General features: G+C 55.9%; 1 protein-coding gene and 1 long non-coding RNA gene across 6 annotated transcripts in view; one reads left to right on the forward strand and one right to left on the reverse strand.

Moving 5' to 3' along the window:
- Window positions 1–22506, forward strand: part of STAB2 (stabilin 2) — a 140703-nt gene that overhangs the window by 98275 nt on the left and 19922 nt on the right. For all 5 annotated transcript variants that reach the window (XR_003132910.3, XM_049094135.1, XM_049094134.1 and 2 more), the window contains exons 42-56: window positions 1555–1680; window positions 3153–3226; window positions 4708–4779; window positions 7551–7670; window positions 8530–8577; window positions 9396–9479; window positions 10987–11133; window positions 11922–12062; window positions 12836–12895; window positions 14177–14353; window positions 15599–15688; window positions 17618–17764; window positions 19010–19066; window positions 20102–20228; window positions 21521–21670. Coding sequence is in view for 4 of the 5 variants with exons in the window: in XM_049094135.1 (XP_048950092.1) it covers window positions 1555–1680; window positions 3153–3226; window positions 4708–4779; window positions 7551–7670; window positions 8530–8577; window positions 9396–9479; window positions 10987–11133; window positions 11922–12062; window positions 12836–12895; window positions 14177–14353; window positions 15599–15688; window positions 17618–17764; window positions 19010–19066; window positions 20102–20228; window positions 21521–21670 (1620 nt within the window). In the remaining variant the exon portion in view is untranslated. The remainder of the gene's footprint in view (window positions 1–1554; window positions 1681–3152; window positions 3227–4707; window positions 4780–7550; window positions 7671–8529; window positions 8578–9395; window positions 9480–10986; window positions 11134–11921; window positions 12063–12835; window positions 12896–14176; window positions 14354–15598; window positions 15689–17617; window positions 17765–19009; window positions 19067–20101; window positions 20229–21520; window positions 21671–22506) is intronic.
- On the reverse strand, window positions 14268–22428 carry LOC118350790 (uncharacterized). The gene is made up of 3 exons (XR_004805294.2): window positions 21859–22428; window positions 15469–15640; window positions 14268–15127 (listed from the first exon to the last, which is right to left on the reverse strand). It is a non-coding gene; the product is annotated as an uncharacterized LOC118350790 (long non-coding RNA).

Below are 22506 nucleotides of genomic sequence, written 5' to 3' on the forward strand. Positions count from 1 at the left end.
TCCCCCCGCCCCCTGCCCACCCCGACCCCTGGGTACCGGCCTGGGCTAACCCCTGGACGGTCCTCAGACCAGCCTGGCACACAGCTAATCTCAGCCCACGTGAGCTGATTCCCCGCTGCGGCTCCCACCACGTATTTGCTGCTGTAACGACAGGAACGCTGGGTGCCCTTTTTCCCTGGCGTGCCTCGTACAGGCAAGCTTCGGTCCAGGTAACAGTGCAGCCGCGTGGCGAACCCGCCACCTGCTTCTAGACCGCCTTACCCTGGGGACTGTCCCAGCCTGCACACACCCTGACCCCAGCCCCAGACGTCCCTGACAATAGGAACTACATGGTATGCCAGTGAGAACAGTTGAAGGGGACAGCAGCTGGAGGGGTTTTCTTGCCCTCGGTTTTCAGGAAAAAAACACCCAAAAGCGGGAGGACACAAGTTAATACGAGAGGATCCAGCACTTCTCTAGCGCTTTCATATACGTTTTCAGGTCAGGGTCTCTGAGCTTGTGCACAGACCTCTGTGGGTGGACCCCAAGGGTCACGGTCACTGAGCCACTTGTCCACGGTCACATGAGGGAACTCCGAGTGGATCTGGGTCTTCGAAATACTTTGAATTAATTTGTGTACAGGTCGTGAGGCTGAGGTGCAGGTTCCTTCTTCTGTATGTGAAGATCCAATCGTCTCCGTCTCATTTGTTGGAATGATTATTCTTTCCCCCATTGAGATGTGTTGGCATCTTTGTGGAAAATCAGTTGCCCTTCGGTAAATGAGCTTGTTTCTGGGCTCTCGATTCCATTCTATATAGAGAGATCCTTTTATCAGGTTAAGGAAGTTTCCTTTATTCTTCGCCTATTGAGTTTTTATTACTAAAGGCGCTGAGTCTTGCCCAATGCTTTGTTCCTTCTCTTGAGATGAGCGTGTAGGTTTGTCTTTAGTTCTATTGATACACTGTGGTATCAATTCATTGATTTTTAAATGTGAAGCCACCTTGCACCCAAATTCCCACTTGGTTATGGGGCACGATTCTTTCTATACATTGTCTAATTTGACTTACAAGTGTTTTCTTGAGGAGTTTTTTTTCTTAGAATTTTTTTTTATTATTATTTATTCATTCATGAGAGACACAGGCAGAGGGAGAAGCAAGCTCCCTGCAGGGAGCCCGAGGCGGGACTCAAATCTTGGGACCTGAGCTGAAGGCGGATGCCCAGCTGCCGAGCCCCCCAGGCTCCTTTCTTGAGGAGTTTTGCATTTACACGTGCAAGGAATACTGGTTGGTAATATCCTGGGCTGGCCCTGCCTGGCTTTGGTGTCAGGGCAATAGTGGCCTCATTGGATCTCCCCTCGTCTCGCTTTTGGAAGCGTTTGTGAAAAATCTGGTACCTGTCCTTCCTTAAGTGTCCAGTAGAATCAAGCAGTTAAGACACCCAGTGCCCTGCGCTGCCTTGAATCATTCACACGCAGTCCAGCACCTGACACGTGGAAGCACTGTCCATTTCTGCCCAGGGGACGCGGCGTCGCTGGCTCCCCGACCACTCACACTCAGTCCCACTTCTCCCCTGCAGCCATCAACGCCTGCGAGACCAGCAACGGGGGCTGCTCCTCGGAGGCCGACTGCAGGAGAACCACACCGGGAGGCCGGCGCTGCGTGTGCCGCGCAGGCTACACGGGTGACGGTGTCGTGTGCCTCGGTGGGTAGCAGCCGTCTCCCGGCCCAGTGCCCTGCTTAGGAGTCAGGGCCCTGCTCAGTGACCCTGCCAGCAGGGCAGGGTGCCCCCAGAACCACCTTTACGTGGATGTAGCCGGGAAGGCAAGTGGGTGTGGAAATGTGGCCACAGCTGTTCAGGGGGTGCGATGTCCGAAAGTCACTCAGAGAGGGGAAAAGGGAGAGACTTTCTCCAGTTAGATGTTATGGTGGTGACTGAATTTTGCTTGACACTTACTAGTTTTGTTTTTTTTTTTTTTATGATAGTCACACAGAGAGAGAGAGAGAGGCAGAGACACAGGCAGAGGGAGAAGCAGGCTCCATGCACCGGGAGCCTGATGTGGGACTCGATCCCGGGTCTCCAGGATCGCGCCCTGGGCCAAAGGCAGGCGCTAAACCGCTGCGCCACCCAGGGATCCCCTTATTAGTTATTTTTTACACAGTAGCACATTCTCACCGTAGAAAAATTAGAGAATGCATATGCTCTGCAAGAGGGTACATTCTGGAAATAACCACCCTTCAGATCGTTGACTGTATGTATCACATTCCCTTTACCTGTGGACACTCGAGCATATTCGAGAGTGAGGGTAAATTCTCACACCCCCCAGAGTTACCAACGTCAGTCACTTCACTACTGATGTGATACTTTGTATTCGGATTTTGTCGCTGACCCAATAATGTCCTGTTTGGGCACACTTAGCGCAGGATCCCATTTAGGGATGGGCGTTGTGGTTAGTGGCCACGTCTTTTCAGTCTCCTTGAATTGGGGATGGTTCCCCTCCCTTGCTTTCTTTTATGACATTGACGTTTGGGGAGAATACAGCCCCCACCAGAACTGGTTTTCATAGCACGTCCTTGATTTGGGGTTTGTCTGATGTTTGTTCATGATCCTGTCGAGGTGGTGCATGTAGTATCACAGCAGTGACCCTGCGTGCGTCCTGCTCAGGGTATCGCCCTGTGGGCTGTTTCCAGCTGCCTCTCATTTGTGGTCTCCACACACAGCTGCCTTTCCCCTTAGCCACTGATAAGCAATTCGCGCAGAGCTACCTTAACACCACGCAAATACCCTGTTCCTCGTTAAACGTCCTCCTAGGTGGAGGCTCTGTCGATGATTCTCCCTGAAGCAAATCTGCTCTGATAGTTACAAGCGGCTGGTTTAATCCCTGAATGTTTTCCTTCACAACATGGTAGATGAGGCTCTGAGACTCTATTATTTTAAGTCCTTGGCTGCCAGTGCTCCTACTATTCAGTAAAGGGACAGGTGCAAGCCCACAGACTGTGCCTCCGGGCACCATCCCTCCCAAAGGAGCTGATTCTGAGGAACCTGTTGGGTTACGGGTTATGTGGAGGGCAGACGCCCCTCCCCTAGTTCAGTTAGCCGGCCCGCCTGGTTCCTCAAGTGTCTCTACTTGAAAAGGAGCCTTGATTTTCATGCCAAGCATTGGCTTTTTGTTTTAGAGATTAACCCGTGTTTGGAGAACAACGGTGGCTGTCACAGGAATGCAGAGTGCACGCAGACGGGACCCAACCAGGTGAGCTCTGCCTGCCAGGGCCCTAGGACTTCCTCCGACCAAATTCCTGTGTCTTCAGACCCAGAACTGAGCGAGGGAGCTGAGAACAGGTCTGTGAGCACCACCAGAGTAAAACAAATCCTTTAGGGGGAAATCTGAATGAATTCCCAGGGGCCATTCTTTGGGACTGAGAAGTGGTGGCAGTGAGTGCAGACAGGGTCCCTAGAAGAGTGGCTTCCTCCCACGGGGGAGACGTAAACAGCGGCCAACACCACACAGTCGCAGAAGCATCTAGAAAATTTCCAACAATGCTCAGCTCTCTGAGGTCCGAATTCCACACTTTTTCCCTGGCCCAAGGCTCTGAAATACACAGGCCATGGCAGACCATGGCGGTTTTCAGCCCTCTCAGCCGTGTATCACTCCGCACAGCACACCGTGCAGCTGGAGCCAGCATAGCAGCCAGGCAGTGAGCTCCATCAGAAGCTGCACAATGAAGTGAAGTCCCCAGGGCATGTTCTATGGACCTCGTTAGGCTCCCGACCTCAGTACCGGGTCTCTCAATGGGCAGAACAAGCAGGTGCATAAAGCACCCAAAAATAAAGAAAAAATCACACTTGTTTTGAAAGAACTACATGTATGTCTTGGGGAACCCAGCAAAGTGAGTGGTGGACTACCTTAGACATATTTTAGGGCTCAGCAGAGCTCTTCTGTCAAGCCACCTGTGGAGGAAGGAACACCTCGAAGCACATGGTGCCCAGGCCGTCTGCAAATCCTCCTCCAGACCTAAAAGGCCATGAGAGGAACACCGCACCTCTGAGACAGGACCTCAGCCCAGGACAGCGGCCAGGGACAGGGTGGGGTCTTGGGAGAGGTCAGGGGCTGAGGTCAGGGCATATAATGAAGGAAGAAGCAGAGGAGTGGACACCTGGCCCTGGCCGTGACCTCAGGCTCCAACACGGGGACATCACACCCAAGCCCCTGTCCTGGGGAGAGGCTTTATGTGGACTGGAAAAGCCACCTGGCTGGTGGACACACCAGAACCAGGTGCCCTGCCCCGGGGATGCACGGTGTGGTAGCCAGAGCATGGCTGGGCCTCAGCCCCCTGGCTCTATGCCTGCAAGTTCCTAAGCAGAACACCGCAGCAATGAGGGTGAGAAGACTGTCCCCAGCCTCCTGCAGATGGTGTCCCCTCCCTCAGTTTGGAACCCCCCCACCTCCTGAGCCAAACGGTGGCTCTGTTTCTACCTGTGCCCCTCAAGTGGTTCCAAAGCCCCTGCCACTCGGGCGCCATGGGCACGAAGACACCAAGACCTCGGGGTGAGCCACATGGCCATGGCTTTTCAGCCGCAAAGCTGGGCTATAAGGTGACAGTTCCCACAGCAGCTGGACACCCCCATACCAAATAGAGATGCCTGTGGCATGGCCATGGCCATGCAGCACTGAGTGTGAAGCCTGCACAGTGCTTGGGGAAGTAACCCGCTCCCCCTCCCCCCACCCCACAGGCAGTCTGTAACTGTTTGCCCAAATACACCGGAGACGGGAAGGTCTGCACGCTCATCAACACCTGCCTTACGGTGAGTCAGGCCTGGGGCTACATGGCAGCAGCCTGGCCGGGGTGGCCCAGGAGGAGGCGCAGTTCCCCCTTGTTCCAGCTGTCGTTGGAGAGACCCCTTCTCTGCCTCCCCTCCTCTCCGCATGGCCTCCACCTCTGTGCAGGCGTCAGGTCCTCTCTTAGTCAGGCCCTGAAGACTCCTCCTGCTTCACCTTGGGGTCCTTAGTCACCTCCGCAGGGACTCTCCAAACAAGGTCACATTCATGACCCCAGGGCTGAGGACATGGACAGACCCATTAGGTGTTGAGTGAGCACACAGCGTGGTCAGAACTTGAACCCGTGTCCATCTCCCTCGAAGGCAGCACCCTTGGTCACATCTTGCAGTGCTTGTAGTAAAGTATGTTTTCCTGCTGATGAGTACGACCCAGTAGAGAGAAGGAAATGCCTCCTGAAGGAGGGAAGGTGGATTGTGAGGGGAGGAAGGAAGGTACAGGGGTGAGGAGGAGGGGGCCCAGAGCCCCCTGCTGAGCCCTAGGGCACAGGGCCAGTAGTAGGGAGGCAGGTAGGAGGTTAGTGGGTCAACCAAGCAGGCAGCCAAGTAGGTAGGTAGTCGGTTCAATTGGTCAGTCAGCCAGCCAGTTACTGTCCCTCCTAGTCATGTACTGCACGCAGCCCTGACTGTGAATCAGCCTGTCTGACCACATTCCAACACCCTGTTAGTCCTGCGAGGACCTAGGTGCTCCAATTTCTCCATATCTGGGGGACACCCGGTGCAGGTGACTCCCCCCCGGGTCGGTGGCTGTCCCCTGGGTACCAGGCCCATGTGGGCACTGGGAGCTCATCAGTGACCAAGCCGCCTAGTGTGTTCCTGTAGAGAGTTGGCCCTGAGCAAGGAGAGACCCCTGTGGCCCTTTTAGTTGTTTAGGAAGGAAAGCAGCCTGGGGAACGGTATGGGGGCAGTGGGAGGTTGGGGTGGTTATATGTCCTTTCTCCCTGGGGTGTGGGCTGAGGGGTGAGCTGGGGGCCAGGGCCAGGGGCTGGCAGGTGCAGGGACCACTGAGGGTATCAAGTGGCTTCTCTGGTATAAAGGCGCTGGAGGAGCACGGAAGCCTGAGTAGTCCTATAAGGACTTGAAAGGGAGTCGAGTGGCAGCACCCTGGGGTCAGGCCAGCCTAGGGGGGCAGTTGTGGGGCCATCCCGTGGGACACGGGTGGGGAGCAGGGGGGCCAGGGAGCCCAGCAAGTGGGTGGGAATGCAGGGATGAAGAAGTGGCTCCAAGGAGGAAAGGGCCCTGCAGTCAGAGGAGGGGTGGGCGAGGGCAGGGGCTTGACAGAGACAAAGGCAGGATGGGGTCACATGGGGGCAGAGCAGAGTGCTTCCCGGCAGGCAGACCCTTGACAGGGGTGTCGATGCCCCTGAGGACCACGACCATGTAGAGGGAAAGGTGGTGGCCAGGCACCTGCTTGGGTCAGGGGTCAGGGGTTCCCAGTGTGCAGGGTTGGGGGGGCCTGGGAAGGATGAGGGAGTTGAGGTGCTCTGAGGCAGCCGAGGAAGAGCAATGAGCCCAACACCTTGCCCACCCTCCCGCCCAGCGCCCCACTCCTGGAGCCCCTGAAGTGAGGGCAAGGCAGGAAGAGCTCCTTGGGGTGCGGGACTGTGTCTGCGGGATAGTCCCTCTCCAAAGAGGCAGATAGAGAGGCCGATAGACTTCTGTGGGGAGAGGCGGAGAGTGTGGGGACCTGAGTAGAGGTGAGGAGTGCGGAAGGCCCGGGAAGGGCTCGTGGGGCAGGAAGGGGTGCTGTGGAGGGCGTCAGCCAAGTGGGGAGGGTGTCCGCCAGGTGGGGGGGGCGTATGCCTGGTCGGGGGGGCGCAAGGTCCCAGGCCTCCATGTGGACTGAGATAACGACACCCTGTGGCAGGGAGGGGTCGGTCCTGGGCCCTCGGTGTCCTGGGCTGGGTCCGTGCAGGGGAGCCGCCGTGCCGCGCCTACACAGTGTCCACATCCGGTGGCAGCTCCAAACCCAGAGTCAAATCCGGGTACCTGGGGGAGATGGTGAGTGGTCTGTAGGAGGCCAGTCTGGAGAGCTCACGGAGCTGGCAGCCGGGCAGGAGTCAGGCAGCGCCCCCGCTGGGTGCTACCTCCCAGGGCCTCCAGGAGCCGAGCTGGAGGAAGGGGAGGTCAGAGGCGTTCACCGCAGGAGTTTGGGTCCATTGCCTTCCTTGCCCATCATCCCCGCAGGGTTCTTTCTCCTGAATTTACCTTCTCCCCACTTTAGAAACAGCCTGGGCTACGCAGTCCTTCCCGGGGCCCCCACGGGCATCCGCTCTGAAAGCTGCTCTGCTGTTTCCATGTTAGCTCTCCATCCCAGCTCCCAGAGGTTTAGGCCCTTTGTGGAACCAGGGTGGCGTGTCCTGTCTGTTTTCTACCCATAGCCTCCCAGCTGACGACTGTTTCCTTGGCTCTTACCAGATTAGAGTTTAAGCCGAAAGCTGGGAACTGTCAGACAGGATTGGTGCCTTTCTGGCCAAGAAATGTTCCATGTGGCACCTCTGGGCCTGTCTGCACGGGGCTGGAGATCTGCTGGGTGGGACTCGAGCATCTCGGGATGGTGTGTGGAGAAATGGCCCTTCCAAATCTAGGAACTGAGACGTGAGTTCAGGAGAGGGGCAAATTCTGCAAACAAGTCAGAGAATGCGTCAAAAAAATAAATGTCAGTGCAGAGCTGCTTCGTGAATATTGGCACTGGGAGACCCGCTGCTCTGACCCCCAACCCCCTTTGGAAATGTTACCAGAAAAATGGTGGCTGTAGTGAATTTGCCGTGTGCAACCACACGGGGCGAGAAGAAAGGACGTGCACCTGCAAGCCCAACTACATCGGGGATGGGTTCACCTGCCGTGGCAACATCTACCAGGTAAGGAAAGGCATGTGCCTATCAAGTAAACCCAACACCCCCCACTGTGCTAAAAATCCAGGCTCCCCAAGGAAGAGGCAAGCGTCTTGTAGCTCGTAAAACTCTACAAAAATGTGAAAGACTGTTCTTACGTCACTTGGGAGTGAAAAGGGGTTGTATGTACCAGTGGGAATTCTCCAAGTCAGAGGCCCCTGGGTTGGAATTCAACTCTGCCCATTAGAGATGTGGCCCTGGGTACTGACATCATCTCTTTACACATCCGCTCTCTAATTCATAAAACAAATATTAATGGTGCCAAGTCTATCGAGTTGTTATCAGAGGTAACGTATGTGACAGGTGACTCTGCTGTGGTGGCTTCTGCAGTGCCCGGTGTGTGCATGCACATGAGCGTCTACACCAGGGATGAGGCTGCATGACCCTTGTGGGTTTCTACCCCTCTATAACGTGGATGTTCTGTTATCTGGTTTCAAGAGGGACTGCAGCACTGTGGCTAACCAAATATTCTTGTTCATGGAGAAATGAAATCTGCCACAAACCCCATAACTGATTTTTTTTTTAAATATTTGAACTTTTAAAAATGCACTGAAAGCGCCACTGCTCCTGGAAATGGCGGGCCCTTTCTCTGATGAATCAGATGGTGACTCCAGAAAGGTTTGGGAACTCACAGCACGTCCCCAGAGTCGTTCTGAACATCCATGGGGGCCTGTGGATGGGACTTGAGAAAGGCCCCCTGGGGCACATTTCCTGATGAAAATATAACAGAGAGTCTCCACCACAGACAAATTGTCTTGTGACAGCCCTGATTGTTGTTGCAAGGACTCCCAGAGCTAAAGTGGCCCTACCCCATCTTTGTTTCCAGGAGCTTCCCAAGAACCCAAAAACGTCACAGTATTTCTTCCAGCTGCTGGTAAGGACGTGTGTGTGTCGAGAGTGGAAGGGCTGGGGTCTGCAGCCAGATATGCAAGTGGATGGGGCCTCTGAGGTTGGGGATGAGAAAAGGAAGTCCGGGAGCTGAACTCCTGAAGTAGGGTCCCTGTTGGTCACTTGTGAACTTCTCGGGCTTCGAGTGGGCACGGGCAGCAAGTGTGCAACCAATGCCACCCTGGGCCATTCTACACATGAGCACACGGCGTGCGCACAAATGGCCATCACACCAGGAAGGAAGCGTCACTGGGTGAAGATAGTAAGTGAGATCTTTACACGCATTGTGCATCCACATAAGGTCCAGAGAGCGCAGTGGGATTAGGGTGCTCATTTCCTCCTCCATGCTGGCTTTTCCAGTCTCTATTACAACAAGCATATGTTATTTTTGTGACCATATGAAAATAAACATTTCAATAATATCGAATTGGAATGAATGTGGGCACCTGCGTGGCTCCATTGGTTAAGCATCCGATTCTCGATGTCAGTTCTGGTCATGATCTCAGGGCCATGAGGCAGAGCCCCCACATCAGGTTCTGCCCTCAGTGGGGAGCCACCTGAGAGTCTCTCCCTCTCCCTCTGCCCTTCCCCTCCCCTACTCATGTGCTCTTGCTAAGTAAATTAATAAATTCAACTAAATTAGATTAAATAATTGGGATAACTGAATTCAAGACTAAATGAAACACAGAGTGTCCAGTTTGGTGATCACTTGGCTCTGCCACCTTCAACTCTGTCTGCTATTTGTTGGAACCCCGTCCCCATGATGATGTTAAGGAGGATGTGGCCCCACCTTCCTTCCCACAGGAACATTCTGTCCGAGACCTGAGCGGCCCAGGCCCCTTCACCGTCTTCGCACCTTTATCCACAGCCTTCGATGAGGAGCCTCGGGTAAGTGTGAAGGCGAGCAGAAGAGGTCTGGGACTGGCTGGCACCTGGTGCTTGGGTGTGGAGACATTTCTGGGCAGAAGGTTTAGGATGAGCTAGATGCAATCTGCCATGGAGCAGGCTGCCACTCAGCATAGGGGCCCTATAGAGGGAAAGGATTTAAGTGGATTTGGGATGCAATGGCCAGAGGCCTACATTCCTGTGTAGGGTAGGAGGTTGAAAACATTTAATAATTCTTAAATAATCCAAACCTTCCATAGACAAAAAAGAAAGAAGGGAAGGGAAGGGAAGGGAAGGGAAGGGAAGGGAAGGGAAGGGAAGGGAAGGGAAGGGAAGGGAAGGAGGGAAGGAAGGAAGGAAGGAAGGAAGGAAGGAAGGAAGGAAGGAAGGAAGGAAGGAAGGAAGGAAGGAAGGAAGGAAGGGAAAGAGAGAGAGAAAGAAAGAAAGAGAGAGAGAAAGAAAGAAAGAGAGAGAGAAAGAAAGAAAGAAAGAAAGAAAGAAAGAAAGAAAGAAAAGAAAGAAGAAGAAAGAAAAGAAAGAAAGAAGAAAGAAAGAAAGAAGAAAGAAGAAAGAAAGAAAGAAAGAGAAAGAAAGAAAGAAAGAAAGAAAAAATAAAAGCTGGGTTAAAGTAATTTAAATAAGTCTTTTTTCTTCTTGTGGACCTTACCAGAGCCTCTAGCATCCTAAGCTTCACTGGGACCCTTCCTGCTGGGTTACCCGTTGGCATATAATGAGGTAGCAGACATGTACCGAGTGTGCCAGACACTGTGTCTGGGACCCGGCCCAGGCTAGTTCACTGCAACGCTGTCAGCTGGGTGCTGCGGGCCAGGCCGTCCTGAGGCCGTAGGACTAACAAGTGGGGAGCGAGGACGGACTGCTGACTGCAGAGCCTGCACCCCTCCGCACACACTACCCCCCATGCACGCGCTCTGGACGCCCTGAAGCCAACTGCACAAATACCTATTGGAGGATGTGGACGTTCAATAGTTTTTCTGTAATAAGTGTCAGGAGGGATCTTGTGAGACCATGAGGATCTGTGGCTCTTCCTCCTCATCCTGCTGTTTGTTCATGGTGAACAGTGCTCGTGCGCTGGCTCACATGGGGAAGTGCCATGACGGCGTCCACACTGCACGTCTACATCGGGCCCGGTGCCCCCGGGGGGTACCATGCAGTGTCCCCCACAGTTTGCACACGGGACTCCGGGCCCCACCACACTTGAGGTGACTGTGAGGCCAGGGACCCTGGGGCCCTCCTGCTGCGAGGCTGCCTTGTACGCAAGGCACTGGCGAGGACCCCGCGCACATGTCACCAGGCCTGGGCCACAGCATGACAGCCTCCTTCCGGGGGTTCAGGGGCTTGGGGGGAACCAGGGGGCTCAGGAGCCCCAGGGGGTCAGGGGGCCCGGGGGAAGTTCTGGGGTGCTCAGGGGCCTGGAGGGAGGTCTAGGGGGGCCCCGGGGGTCAGGGGGCAGCCACAGCCAGGTCCCCCGAGCAAACCCCCTCTCCCACAGGTCAGAGACTGGGACAGGCAGGGCCTTATGCCCCAGGTACTGCGCTACCACGTGGTCGCCTGCCAACAGCTGCTCCTGGAGAACCTGCGGCTGACCCCGAATGCTACATCTCTGCAAGGGGAGCGCATCGTCATCTCTGTGTCTCAGGTGAGAAGCACCCCAGGGCTCCAAGACAACACCCGCCACCCACAGGGCCCCTCTCGTCCCCTCCCCTCCCCTGCAGAACGGCACCGCAAGGAACAGTGGTGACAGCGCACAGTGCAAGCTCAGGGGTTCCTACGGGCAGGTAGCACGCTAAGTACCCGGCGTGCGCCAACTTACTTCATCCTCAAAATAACCCCAGGACATAGAAACTACTCCTTTCTCCAATTTACAAATTAGGGAACGGGGCTCGGCGAGGGCAGGTGCCTCGTCCAAGGTCACATGGCAAGTACGGATCGCTGGGATCAAAACTCAGGCAAGCAGTTGACGGGGTTAGGCTGGAAGCCAGACAAGGATGAAGAGGCCTGGGCAGGGCCGCTGGACACTGGGCCTCACCCCCAGTGGAGGAGCACGTGGTGGCTGCGGAATCCACAGCCGAGAGAAACAAGCATGTAGCGGGGAGAGAGGGTGGTGTGGACACCTTGTGGGGGACAGGAGCCACCTCAATGTGCTCGTTATCCCATATTTGAGGATCACGGCAAATTGACCATTGCGGGTGGTCATGTGCCAGGAGCTGCTTAGACGGAAGCCATAGCTTTGTCCCAGCTTTCCTTCTACAATCATAACGCATGAATGTGTCCGAGGAACCCGGATCTTCAAGTTCTGCCCCAGGCTCTGTGTAAACGTCCCCACGCACGACCACTCGGCCTGTGGGTAAAGCAACCTGGAAGGCATGATCTCGTGTCTCTTTCTCTCTGCGCTCATTTCCTGTTCCCTCTTTCTGGTTGATTTAGGACACGGTGTACATAAATAATCAGGCAAGGATCGTGGCCAGTGACCTCATCAACACCAACGGAATCATCCACATCATAGACAGACTGCTGTCCCCCCAGAACTTGCTGGTCACCCCCAAGGATGCCTCCGGGAGGGTTCTGGTGGGTGACCCCCGTCAGCCCTCAGCAGAAACCCATGATGCTCATGAGTCATTGTCACAGCTCTGATGTGGACGTGTCATGGGGAGACATTTTCATTTTCCTTCTTCCACCTCAAGCTACCATTAAAACCCTGATGAATATAATTCTAGTAAGAAGGAAATGGGTAAAAAATCTAATTTAAGTAGATAAATGGGTTTTATCAGCTTTCCTTTGGTTTTCTCAAGGCTACGTGGTCTTGCATAGACTTGGAAGATGGAGAAAACACACGTAGCTGGGTGAGACAGATGGTAAAGGACAGACAGACGGGGGGGTTCCCAGGGGGCTCTGCCGGTTATACGTCTGACTCTTGGTGTCAGCTCAGGTCATGACCTCAGGGCAGTGAGACGGAGCCCCACTCGGGCTGCACGCTCAGTAAGGCTCGGCTTAAGGATACCCCTCTCCCCCTCCCTCTGCCTCTCCACTATCACATGCTCTCTAAGATAAATAAATAAATGCTTTTTAAAAGATAGATGATAGATAGATATCAGTCAAGCCAAACTTGGAATAAAACTCCTTTCCAATCGAGAGCAAAGGCAACTTTGAATCCCACGACCAAGTCACAGAAGCGCCTGTGCCTGTGGGACCTGGAAAGGGACGGGTGCTTGGAGGTGGAGTGGGTGCCGACCACTCTGCCTGCGTACCTGAACCCAGGCATATTGCATCCAGCTGAGCTTCTGTGAAAGTGCTTCGTGGGCCATGGAAGGAAACCCATCATTCCACTTCTTGTCTTTCAGCAAAACCTGACGACAGTGGCGGTAAACCACGGCTACACCAAGTTCAGCAGCTTGCTGCAGGTAAAGGCCCAGGGGACCGGCACCTCAGGACCTTGTTGGTTGGACTGTTGTGTGTTGTGGTTGCTGCTGTGCTTGGCGTCCTGTTTGGCCACTTGGTGTTTTATCTGAGGCAGCTGTGGGATCTGCGTGGGGAAGTCCTGGTGTGCCACAGCACAGGGTCACACTCGGCCACCACGTTCCCAACACAGTGTGGGGCCTTTTTAGCTGTCCGGTGCACTCTGGGTTGGAAGCTGGAGCAAGGGAGGGAATTAGGGTGCTCCAGTCCCTGAACGAGGGCTCACGTCTGGGACTGTCACCTCCATTGCGAAATGAGCAGGCCCTGAGTACAGATGTGGAAAATCTACGCCTGTGGCATGAGTGCAAGTCGCATTTAGGACCATGCCTTCCTGGCTTCAGATGCTTTCCAAATAGCTGAGTAGAGAGAAACTGTTCAGACAGAGGTTTCAGAGGGGAACCCGGGGGAGCAGGCCACCAAGCTCCCCCGTCCATCCACCACCCTGAAAGGCCCCAGGGCGGCCTCAGAGCCCCTACCACACCCCTGTGGCCCGGTCCTTGGACCTCGGCACTGACCAGCCATGTCTACAACAGTCTGGGGCTCAGCCCTGAGGGGCCCTTCCCAACGGGTTCAAGGCACCCAAGACGCAACTCTATGGTGCTGCTGGTGCCCTGGCCTCGGAACCTCATCACCACCCCGGATCTGAGCATCTCATCTGGCCAAACACCAGCTTTCATAGCAAGCTAGCAAACCTCAGCCTGAGTACAGGATGATAATAAGGCTTATAGGGTTGTCGGGAAAACCTGCAGGCCTAAGGGGCAGACCATGCCCAGGTCACAGACGCTGTCTAGACGATGCCTCTCCATGCACCTGGCCTTCTTTCTCTTTTCTGAGGCCATGTGATTGGAAACCTTATAAATACACAGAGTATCTCAATACTGTGCAAGTTTCACTTTTTTTAAGTTAAATATGGGTGAAATACTGACTGATCTTCCAGAAATTAAAACATTCGGGCAGTGGACACACACGCACACACACATACACACACACATTTGTGAAAGGTTATTTTTCTATTAACAAAAGCCCAGAATTTGACTTTCTGTTTGGCAAGCGAAGAAAATGTGGGTCGGGCCTGTTGGAATGTGACAGGCCATCAGCCTTGCACCAGCTGGAGTCCCAGGAGCCCCGGGACAGCCCCGGGGCCACACACTGGCTGTGGTCCTAGAAAGCCCCTGTGTCCCCTATGGCCGGGCCTTGAGGTGCACACCTCGATCCCTGTGTTTCAGGACCTGGGCTTGCTAGGCATCATCACCGACCCTATCCACACTCCAGTCACTCTCTTCTGGCCCAGTGACCGAGCCCTGGAAGCCCTGCCCCCTGAACAACAGGATTTCCTGTTCAACCAAGACAACAAGGACAAGCTCAAGGAGTATCTGAAGTTCCATGTGATTCGAGATTCCAAGGTAGCTCATTTTCGAGATTCCAAGGTAGCTCATTTTCATACAGACGTGAGCATGGGGATGCCCGGGGCCCAGGGGCAGGGGAGCATGGGTCCCAGGAACAGTCAGTCAGTGGATCCCCATGTCCATGGTGTGAGGACACCTGAGCGTCCCCTGCCTCACCAGCTGACCCTGTCCCAGGCCCAGCCCAGCACCCCACTCCCCTCACTGCAGATGGTCCCCGGAACACCACTCCCCTGCGGTCCTGCAGCATGCCTCTCCCCCTGCCCCAGTTCACAGGGCAGGTGGCTGCTGGCAAGGCTCCCCGAGTTTGTCCCGGGGGCCCACCCTAGGTCCAGGGCTGCTTCCGCAGGTGCCATGAGTGTCTGGCACCTGGGCCGACCCCTGGGATGAGGGAAGATGCACCCTGCAGTGGCACAGGAGCCCCGGCTAATGGCCCGGCCCCCTGAGCATTCAAGCAGCACCCGGTCTGTCTGATCCAAGGGGGCCCAGGGCCCTCACTTGTGCTGGCTCATCCCACCTGCATCACGGCCTTTGGGCTGCGCATCAATAACCACAAGCTAGAAACACAGAGATCAGGCGTCCACGTCGTGGAGGCTGCAGACCTGAAGTCAGGGAGCTGCCGAGGTTGCTCCTTCCAGAAGCCCGGAGGGAGAACGCATCCCATGTTTCTCTCCAGCTTCCTGTGGTGGCGGGGAATCCTTGGCGTGCACACTCAGCCCTGCTGCTCTTGCCACGGGCTGTCCTCTCCCTGCACGTTTCTGTGGCTCTTCTCTCCTGATAAGGATGCAGTCGCATTGGACCAAGGATCCCCTACTCACTGCAACCTCATCCTACCTACACCCACCTGCCATGACCTTATGTCTAAGGAAGGTCCTATTCGGAGGTCTCAGGGTCAGGACATCAACAGCACTTGTGAGGGATCACCGCTGACCCTATGGCGGTGCCCTCTGCCATTGCCCCGACCCATGGATCCCACCGTTGGCTTTGTACGCCCGGTAGCAGTGCCAGGGCCCTGAGCCTGAGCGTACGTGAGGCTCGGAAGGGGGTGCGATGCAAGCCCAGCTGGAGGAGATGTCCCTCGGAGGGCATACCCCCCGGGAGCCCAGGTTACCCACCTTGTGGTGATGGCCACAGCCTCTTCAAGCCGGAAGAGTTTGTGTCTGGATGTGCTTTTCTGGCAAAGCTCCTGCGGGCGCTTCTTGGGTCCACATGCAGGGTATTGACAGCGCATCGTCCCTCCCACAGATCTTGGCAGCGGAGCTCCCCAGGGCCACTGCCTGGAAGACACTGCAGGGCTCAGAGTTGAGTGTGAAGTGTGGAGCCGGTGGTGACATCGTGAGTATTGACAACCGCCACCCCACCCCCCGTGCCCACCGCCCTTTCCAGGACATGCTTCTCACTGGGGCCACCTTCAGGGGCAGTGCCCTGGCAAATCCCGGCCAGCAGCAGGCCTGGTGGCCACTGGGGACCTGTAGCCTCACAGAGAGCAGCGTTGGGTGGATTTTGTGTTTAGGGCATTTATTTTGCAGAGCAAGATGCTGCACTGCGGCAGGGGGTTGGCCAGCACTGCTCCCCCCACCACACCCCACAGCCTCACCAGCCCCTGCCCTTCAGCCCTGGTCTGCATCTGCCCCGTGGCCTGAGGGGAGGGGTGCTGCAGTTCCCACTCCCCTGGCTGGTGCCCCCACAGTCCTGCATCCCTGTGATTCCTTACCCTATGTGAGTCTGATGGGATAATAGTAGCCTGGCCTGTGTCCGGCACGTAGCACAACCCTAATGACAATGGCTTAAACATCCAAGAGCTTGCGTCTTTTTTTTTTATGATTTTATTTATTTATTCATGAGAGACACAGAGAGACAGGCAGAGGGAGAAACAGGCTCCCTGTGAGGAGCCCAATGTGGGACTCGATCCCAAGTCCCCGGGATCACGACCTAAGCTGAGGGCAGATGCTCCACCGCTGACCCCTCCGGGTGTCCATGGCTTCTGTCTTCTTCCAAGAAAGCCAGGGGCAGCCGACCCAGAGCTGTGTGGGGGCTCCTCAGGGGAGTCCCTTGGGGTTTCGGCAGCACGTGTCCCGCCTTGGAGTCACCTCAAGGCAGAGTGTGGCTGCTGGAGCTCCAACCAGCAGGACAAAGGAGGAAGGACAGAAGGATGCAGTTCCCAGCTGAGCCGGTGCCTGCTGGGAGCCTGCTGGGCAGCGCCCTGGGACATCGTCTTACCAGCAGCCAGAATCCCTTTGGCGCCTGCACTGAGTTGATAACCTGAATGTGAGGACCATGGGCAGCTTTATACCCCCTCCAGGAAGCCCTCTCCGCGTCCTTGCACCCATCCCGGCACTGTCCATAGATGAAGCCCGATGGAGAGGTGCAACAGGAACGTGCACTGGGCGCCCGTGAGCTAGTGCAGCCTTCAGAGCCCCTGGCAAGGATCGATTAGTCCAACCCTGTCCACCTGCTGGAAACGGCTGACCCTCAGAGACGCTCAGTACCTTGCTTGTGGTCGCACAGCAGTGAGAGGAGCGGGGGATGTCCCAGGGCTCCTCCATGAATCACACAGCATCTGTCCCTTGCATCCCCCCCCCCAGACACAGAACTTCCTGGAAGCACTTTCCTTCCGGGGTGGGGGGGGGGGAAATGTGTTCCACAGTTTGCCCACTGGGCGCACCCCACAGAAGAAAGCTCTAGACTGGTTGCACATAAAGTGACGTCATGGACCTAGAGCAGGATTCTGAGGCATAGGGAAGGGACGCTGTCTCCCGCTTACGGAGTCACAGCCCGTCCCTCTAGCCCCGCAGGGAGCGCCACTCAAAACACACCCTGAGTGGCCACCTCCCCCCCAACACGTGCTCCCGAGCCCCGCCCCTCAGCTTCTCTGCCTCTCCCACGGCCCCCCCCACTCCCACTGTGAGGGGTGGGGGGAGGCTGTTACCCAGCAGCCACAGGGCGCGCTCAGGGCCAACAGGCCAGGCCAGTGTGTCCACACCACTCGAAGCTGGCCTGGTCCTGGGCCCGGTACTGGGTGGGGAGGTGAGGGGCTCGTGCAGGTGCAGCACACAGAGTGCCCCTGGGCACACACCCCTGAGCACACGCCCCTGGGCACACGCCTGGGGCACACCCCACGGCCCACTACATACACCGCACACGCGCAAGGGTGGGCGTCCACAGAGCTCCTCCTGGGTCCCCTGGGTGCTGACCATGCTGTGTGGCCTTGGGAGGAAGACAAGTCCCGGATGCTGACTCTCTGCCCCGCCACCCTGCCCGCAGGGTGACCTCTTCCTGAATGACCAACCATGCAGAATTGTACAACGAGAACTGCTGTTTGACGCGGGAGTGGCCTACGGCATAGACTGCCTCCTGGTCAGTGCCACCCTCGGCGGCCGCTGTGACACCTTCGCCACATACAACTTCTCGGTCAGTCCCCAGAACAACGTAATGGGGGAGCCAGGGCTTGAGACCTCCTGCCCCAGCTTGGGCGCTGCTGGGGAGCCAGGCCGGCTGCCAGGAGATCTGAGGCCAGGGTGGGTCCTCTTCACTAGCGTCTACAGGCCCCATCCAGGCCAGGCACACACCCATATGTCCGGCAGCCCATCCACGCATCCCGGCGCTGCAGAGGAGCCTGCTGGGTGCAACTGCTTGCCCATTGCGCAGCAACATGCTCTTCTTCCTCAGACCCACCTGTAGGGGCATCGGCTCCCCACAGAGCACACGCCCTCTGCTAATCCGCCGTATTTGGCGGGGCTGTGATTGCAAACTGGCAACTGCGCACAGCCCGGCCCAGGCCCAGTATGGCATGCCACCCACGCCCTGTCCATGTCCTCGCTCATTTGTTCACTTACCAGTGGTGACTGAATGTCCAACCAGGCCCTGTCTGAGAGGCACTGTCACATTGCACACTCATTCATCTGTCCAGTATTGTTTAGAGCTGCACCTCTGAGCCAGCCAGTGGACTCAGGGCTCAGCTCACCCCTAAAGTAATCCAACAGTAGAAGTTGTTACCAGCAACCCGATGATGCAGATTTGGAAACTGAATCTCAAAGAGGTGGAGTGGCTTGCGTGGCCAAGTCTGCAACCGGTTGGCTTTAGTACCTCGTGACTTGTAGTGTTTCAAGAAATATCCCATATTGTCCAGACACCAGGCAGCCAAAGTAGGAGAAGAAAAATCAGTTGTCCTTTCCGCTGCACAGGTTGTGGCCTTCCTACTCCCCAAGTATATTTGCACACATTTGCAGTTGACATTTCCCATCATCAGTCCCAGGAAGGTCAAGTAACAGCAGGAATTAGCACCACAATTTTGTAGATCAGGAAATGAAGGGTCTAAGAGTATGGCTGGCCCAAAGTATCACAACTGGAAGAGTGGCACAGTATGCACATTTCCCTCGGCCGCCACTGAGGTCTGAAGGACACCACCCACCCTGGTGCTGCTCCAGACAGTGGGGCGCTTGCCACCTCAAAGAACAAAAACCAAGGCCTAGAGGGCCAGAGATCCTTCAGAATTGTCTGCGGCAAAGCTGCCGCACTTGCATTTGCGTTCTTGGCTGCAGCAGGATGAGAATCAGGATGGAGTTCCCGGTCAGCTCACCTAGGCAGTGACCAGGGCATACCCTTGTGTTTCCCAATACTCTTGGTTTCTGAGCATTTCTTTTCTTCCATGCATAGGGAGATTGTTGGAGCTGTGCCAATACGCCCAGCTGCCCGAGGTGGAGCAAACCAAAGGTAATCATGAATGTGGCGATGCCTGGGAGAGTGTGTTTGCTCCGTTGTCAGACCCCATCCTCTGAGGTGTGAGCACATGTGTGTTCCTGCGCATACGTGCAGATGTTGTGTAACTGCGATTGCAGTCATTCTTTCGACAATTAGGCATCGACCTACTCCCCACCTTCCAGGAACTGTCTAGAGAAAGCATGGGATGTAGACCTAAAAAGGACTTCATTAGTAATGATAATCACACAAATCATAGCTGCGTTCTGTTGGCCAATATTGCTGCCCCAGCTGAGAGCTGGGCCTCTTATTTATTACGCATTTCCCCTCATTATGCGTCTCATAGGAAGCTATTATTTCCTCCACATATGAAAAAAATGTCTTTTGGAGACAGTAAGCAGTCAGGCCAAGGCCACAGAGCTGGTCAGGACCAACTGTAGGATCAGGGCCCAGAAAGGAACATAAGAGCGGTAAACCCAGGAAATTTGGAGGCCATGGCTCTGGGATATAATTCCAGTGGGTAATCTTTGACAGATTACGTCATCTATATGGTTTTGCCTCTGTAAAATGGAGCTAATAACCATCGCGTGTGTGCTTATTAGGAAAGGGACATTTCAAAGTGTGGGTGTGGAGTCTGGCACATAGTAAGCCCTCATTAAATATTGCTTTTTTTCCTTATCCCAAAGTCAATTTCCCTCCTCTCTGCTAGTAAAACCTCTAACAGAAACACCCCTGCACACAACTGTTACCCACACGATGTGGGGCCTTGCCGCAGACCCCCACCCCTGTGGGAAAGCTGTAGGTCCCCCACCCGCTGCCCAAGCCCGTTTGCAGACAGCTCTGAGGGTTGCTGGGCATTCCTCTCGCCACTGGGAAGAAAGCTCTCTGTGGACTCCAAACCTGCCCCTTCCCCCAGCCATTTCCCTATCAAAGCACCAGAGCCCCCACTTCCCCACTGGGCCAGACCAGATCCTCCACTGGGACCAATTAGAACCAAAGAGCCCGAGTGGGGCCTCGGGAGCAGAAGGTTAGTGCACTCTCTTCCCTCAGGGCGTGAAGCAGAAGTGTCGCTACAACCTGTCGTTCCGGGGTTCCCTGGACGGCTGCCGGGAGCAGTGCACCATGGTGATCCGGCTCCCCAGGTGCTGCAAGGGCTACTATGGCCGGGACTGCCAGGGTGAGGGGCCTCTTCACCTGCCGCTGGGCACGGACCTGGCAGCCTTTCAAAGTACAGGGGGGGGTGGGGTGGGGTGGGGTGGGAATGAGGAGGCGGGAGCGGGGTGGGGGTGGGGGTGGAGAGCATTGCTCCCAGTAAGGCCTCTAAGGAAAGGGCTGCAAGCAGTCATAGCTGTGCTTCTACTTCTTCCCGTGGCCATATGTTGATCTTTGCGGAGATTTCCGAAAGCCTAGATTGTCGCTGTGTTGCGACCTTGCTCCGGGTGGGAGCATAAGACGCTCGGCTCCGGGGCTGCCAACTCTCAGTTTCATTCCTGACGCTAGTGTGGGATCGATACCCGGTACCGGGTGAGTTCAGATGTTCAGAAGCGCACGTGCGCCGGAGCTGCGCTGACATGAGGCGAGGGCCACATCCCCGCCACCGGAGATGCTCCTCGCCCCTCCCACCCCGCCAGGAAAGGGCTCATCACAAAAGGATTCATGGGCCCATCCTGAAACCTTTGGGTCCGGACAGAACCTCTGGCTGGTGACACATGAACGGCCGCTGCACCACGACTATTGGGGTCCCTGTGATCTGCGCCTGTGTTTGTACCAAGCACGTTTACTGAGTGCCCCTCCCTTTATGTGGCAGCATTTAAACCTGCCAACGACCTCTGGGCGGTCGTCTATTGTTACCCCCATTTTACAGATAGAATATTGAGATGGAGAGAGGATCACCAGCAAGCAAGAGGCCCCACAGGGTGTCCCCAGACGCCCTGGTTTGAACCACGTGCACGCCACTCATTGTGGCGCCTCTGAGAAAATTCTGGGGCGATCCCTCAGTATCCACACTTCATCACCCAAGTGCGAAGTGATTGGCACCCCCCTTACGTGTGCTCAGTGCCTTATTCCCACAACGGTCTCAGTCACAGTGCGGTCTACACCCCCCTCCTCCTCCTCAGCTCAGGCTCAAGCTAAGAGGACTGATGCTCAAAGCAGGTCAGCCCCTATCTCCTCCAGTCCGCTGACCCCCAATCCCGTGCATGGTTCAGCGAGCACCCCACCACGCGGGGATCCAGCATGTACACCTAAGCTGGTCCTGCAGAGGCTGCTGGCCTGGCCTGCACGTCTGGTGACACTCGGTGCTGAGGAAAACAAATATTCAAAACTTCGTGGGATTACTCCTCTCAGGTTATGAGAAAAATGATCAGATTCAGATGGTCCTAAAGAAAAGGAAAAAAAAAATACGCCCTCTCTGGGCTCCTTGACCCTGGCTGGGAGGCTTCTAGGTCAGCGCTGTCTCATCTCTTCCAGCCTGCCCTGGAGGCGCCGAAGCTCCCTGCAACAACCGTGGCGTCTGCCTGGATCAGTACTCAGGCATAGGGCAGTGTAGATGCAACACGGGCTTCAACGGGACGGCATGCGAGCTGTGCCTGCCGCGGAGGTTCGGGCCTGACTGCCAGCGTACGTGCCCCCACGCCACCCAGCCACACTGCTTGCCGCCTGACCCCTCCCCTCTTCCCCTGCCCCGGGTCTAGAGGTGCAAGGCCTGGCCCCTTAGCCACCCAAACAAGCCGCAACTCAGCCGCTGACTCGGTCCCGGGTAATACTGGCACCTCAGGGTTTGTAGTTCATGTTTGCAGAGCACTTACCACGTGCCAGGCAGGTATATTTCCTCCCTTAATCCTCACGACTGCCCTTGGTGCTGGGCACAGTGGTCATCCGTACGTGCCAGCTGTGGATGATCGGGGGCAGGTGAGGGGCTCCAACGGCAGCTCTGCCCAAACCAGTGCAGTCGTGCTGGGAACGTTCTGTCCCTGTCCCTTCAGGAACCGGAGCGACCCGCTCCGTGGCTACTGAGCACTCAAATGTGTGACCAGAAAATGGATTTCTACACTTTTAATTAGCTTCCATTTAAGTAGCCATGTATAGCAAGGGCTATACTTAGTACTTAGTACTGAGCAGTGCAGACCAGAGGAATGGCTTTTCCAGAAGAGAACCGAGCAGGTGCAAAGGCCGGGAGGCAGACGTGAGCGTGGCGTTTAAGGAGCAGCAGAGGCCAGGCTGGCTGCGCACTGTGGCAGTCTGAAGGCCACCAGGGCCAGGCTCCTAGGAGCACCCTGGCCAGAGCCAGCTTCTGTGTTCTCAGTGCGGTGGCCGCCGGCACAGGACTGCACCCGGGGGAGTGTGCTGAGCACTTTGGAAAGGCGCTGCCACGAGAACACACTGGGGCTGGTCGGGCAGGGAAGGGGAGGGCCGGGCGGGGAGGGGGCGGGCAGGGGACCATGGGGTGGAGTGGG

Source organism: Canis lupus, chromosome 15, assembly GCF_003254725.2.
Source record: "Canis lupus dingo isolate Sandy chromosome 15, ASM325472v2, whole genome shotgun sequence".
Taxonomy (NCBI): domain Eukaryota; kingdom Metazoa; phylum Chordata; class Mammalia; order Carnivora; family Canidae; genus Canis; species Canis lupus.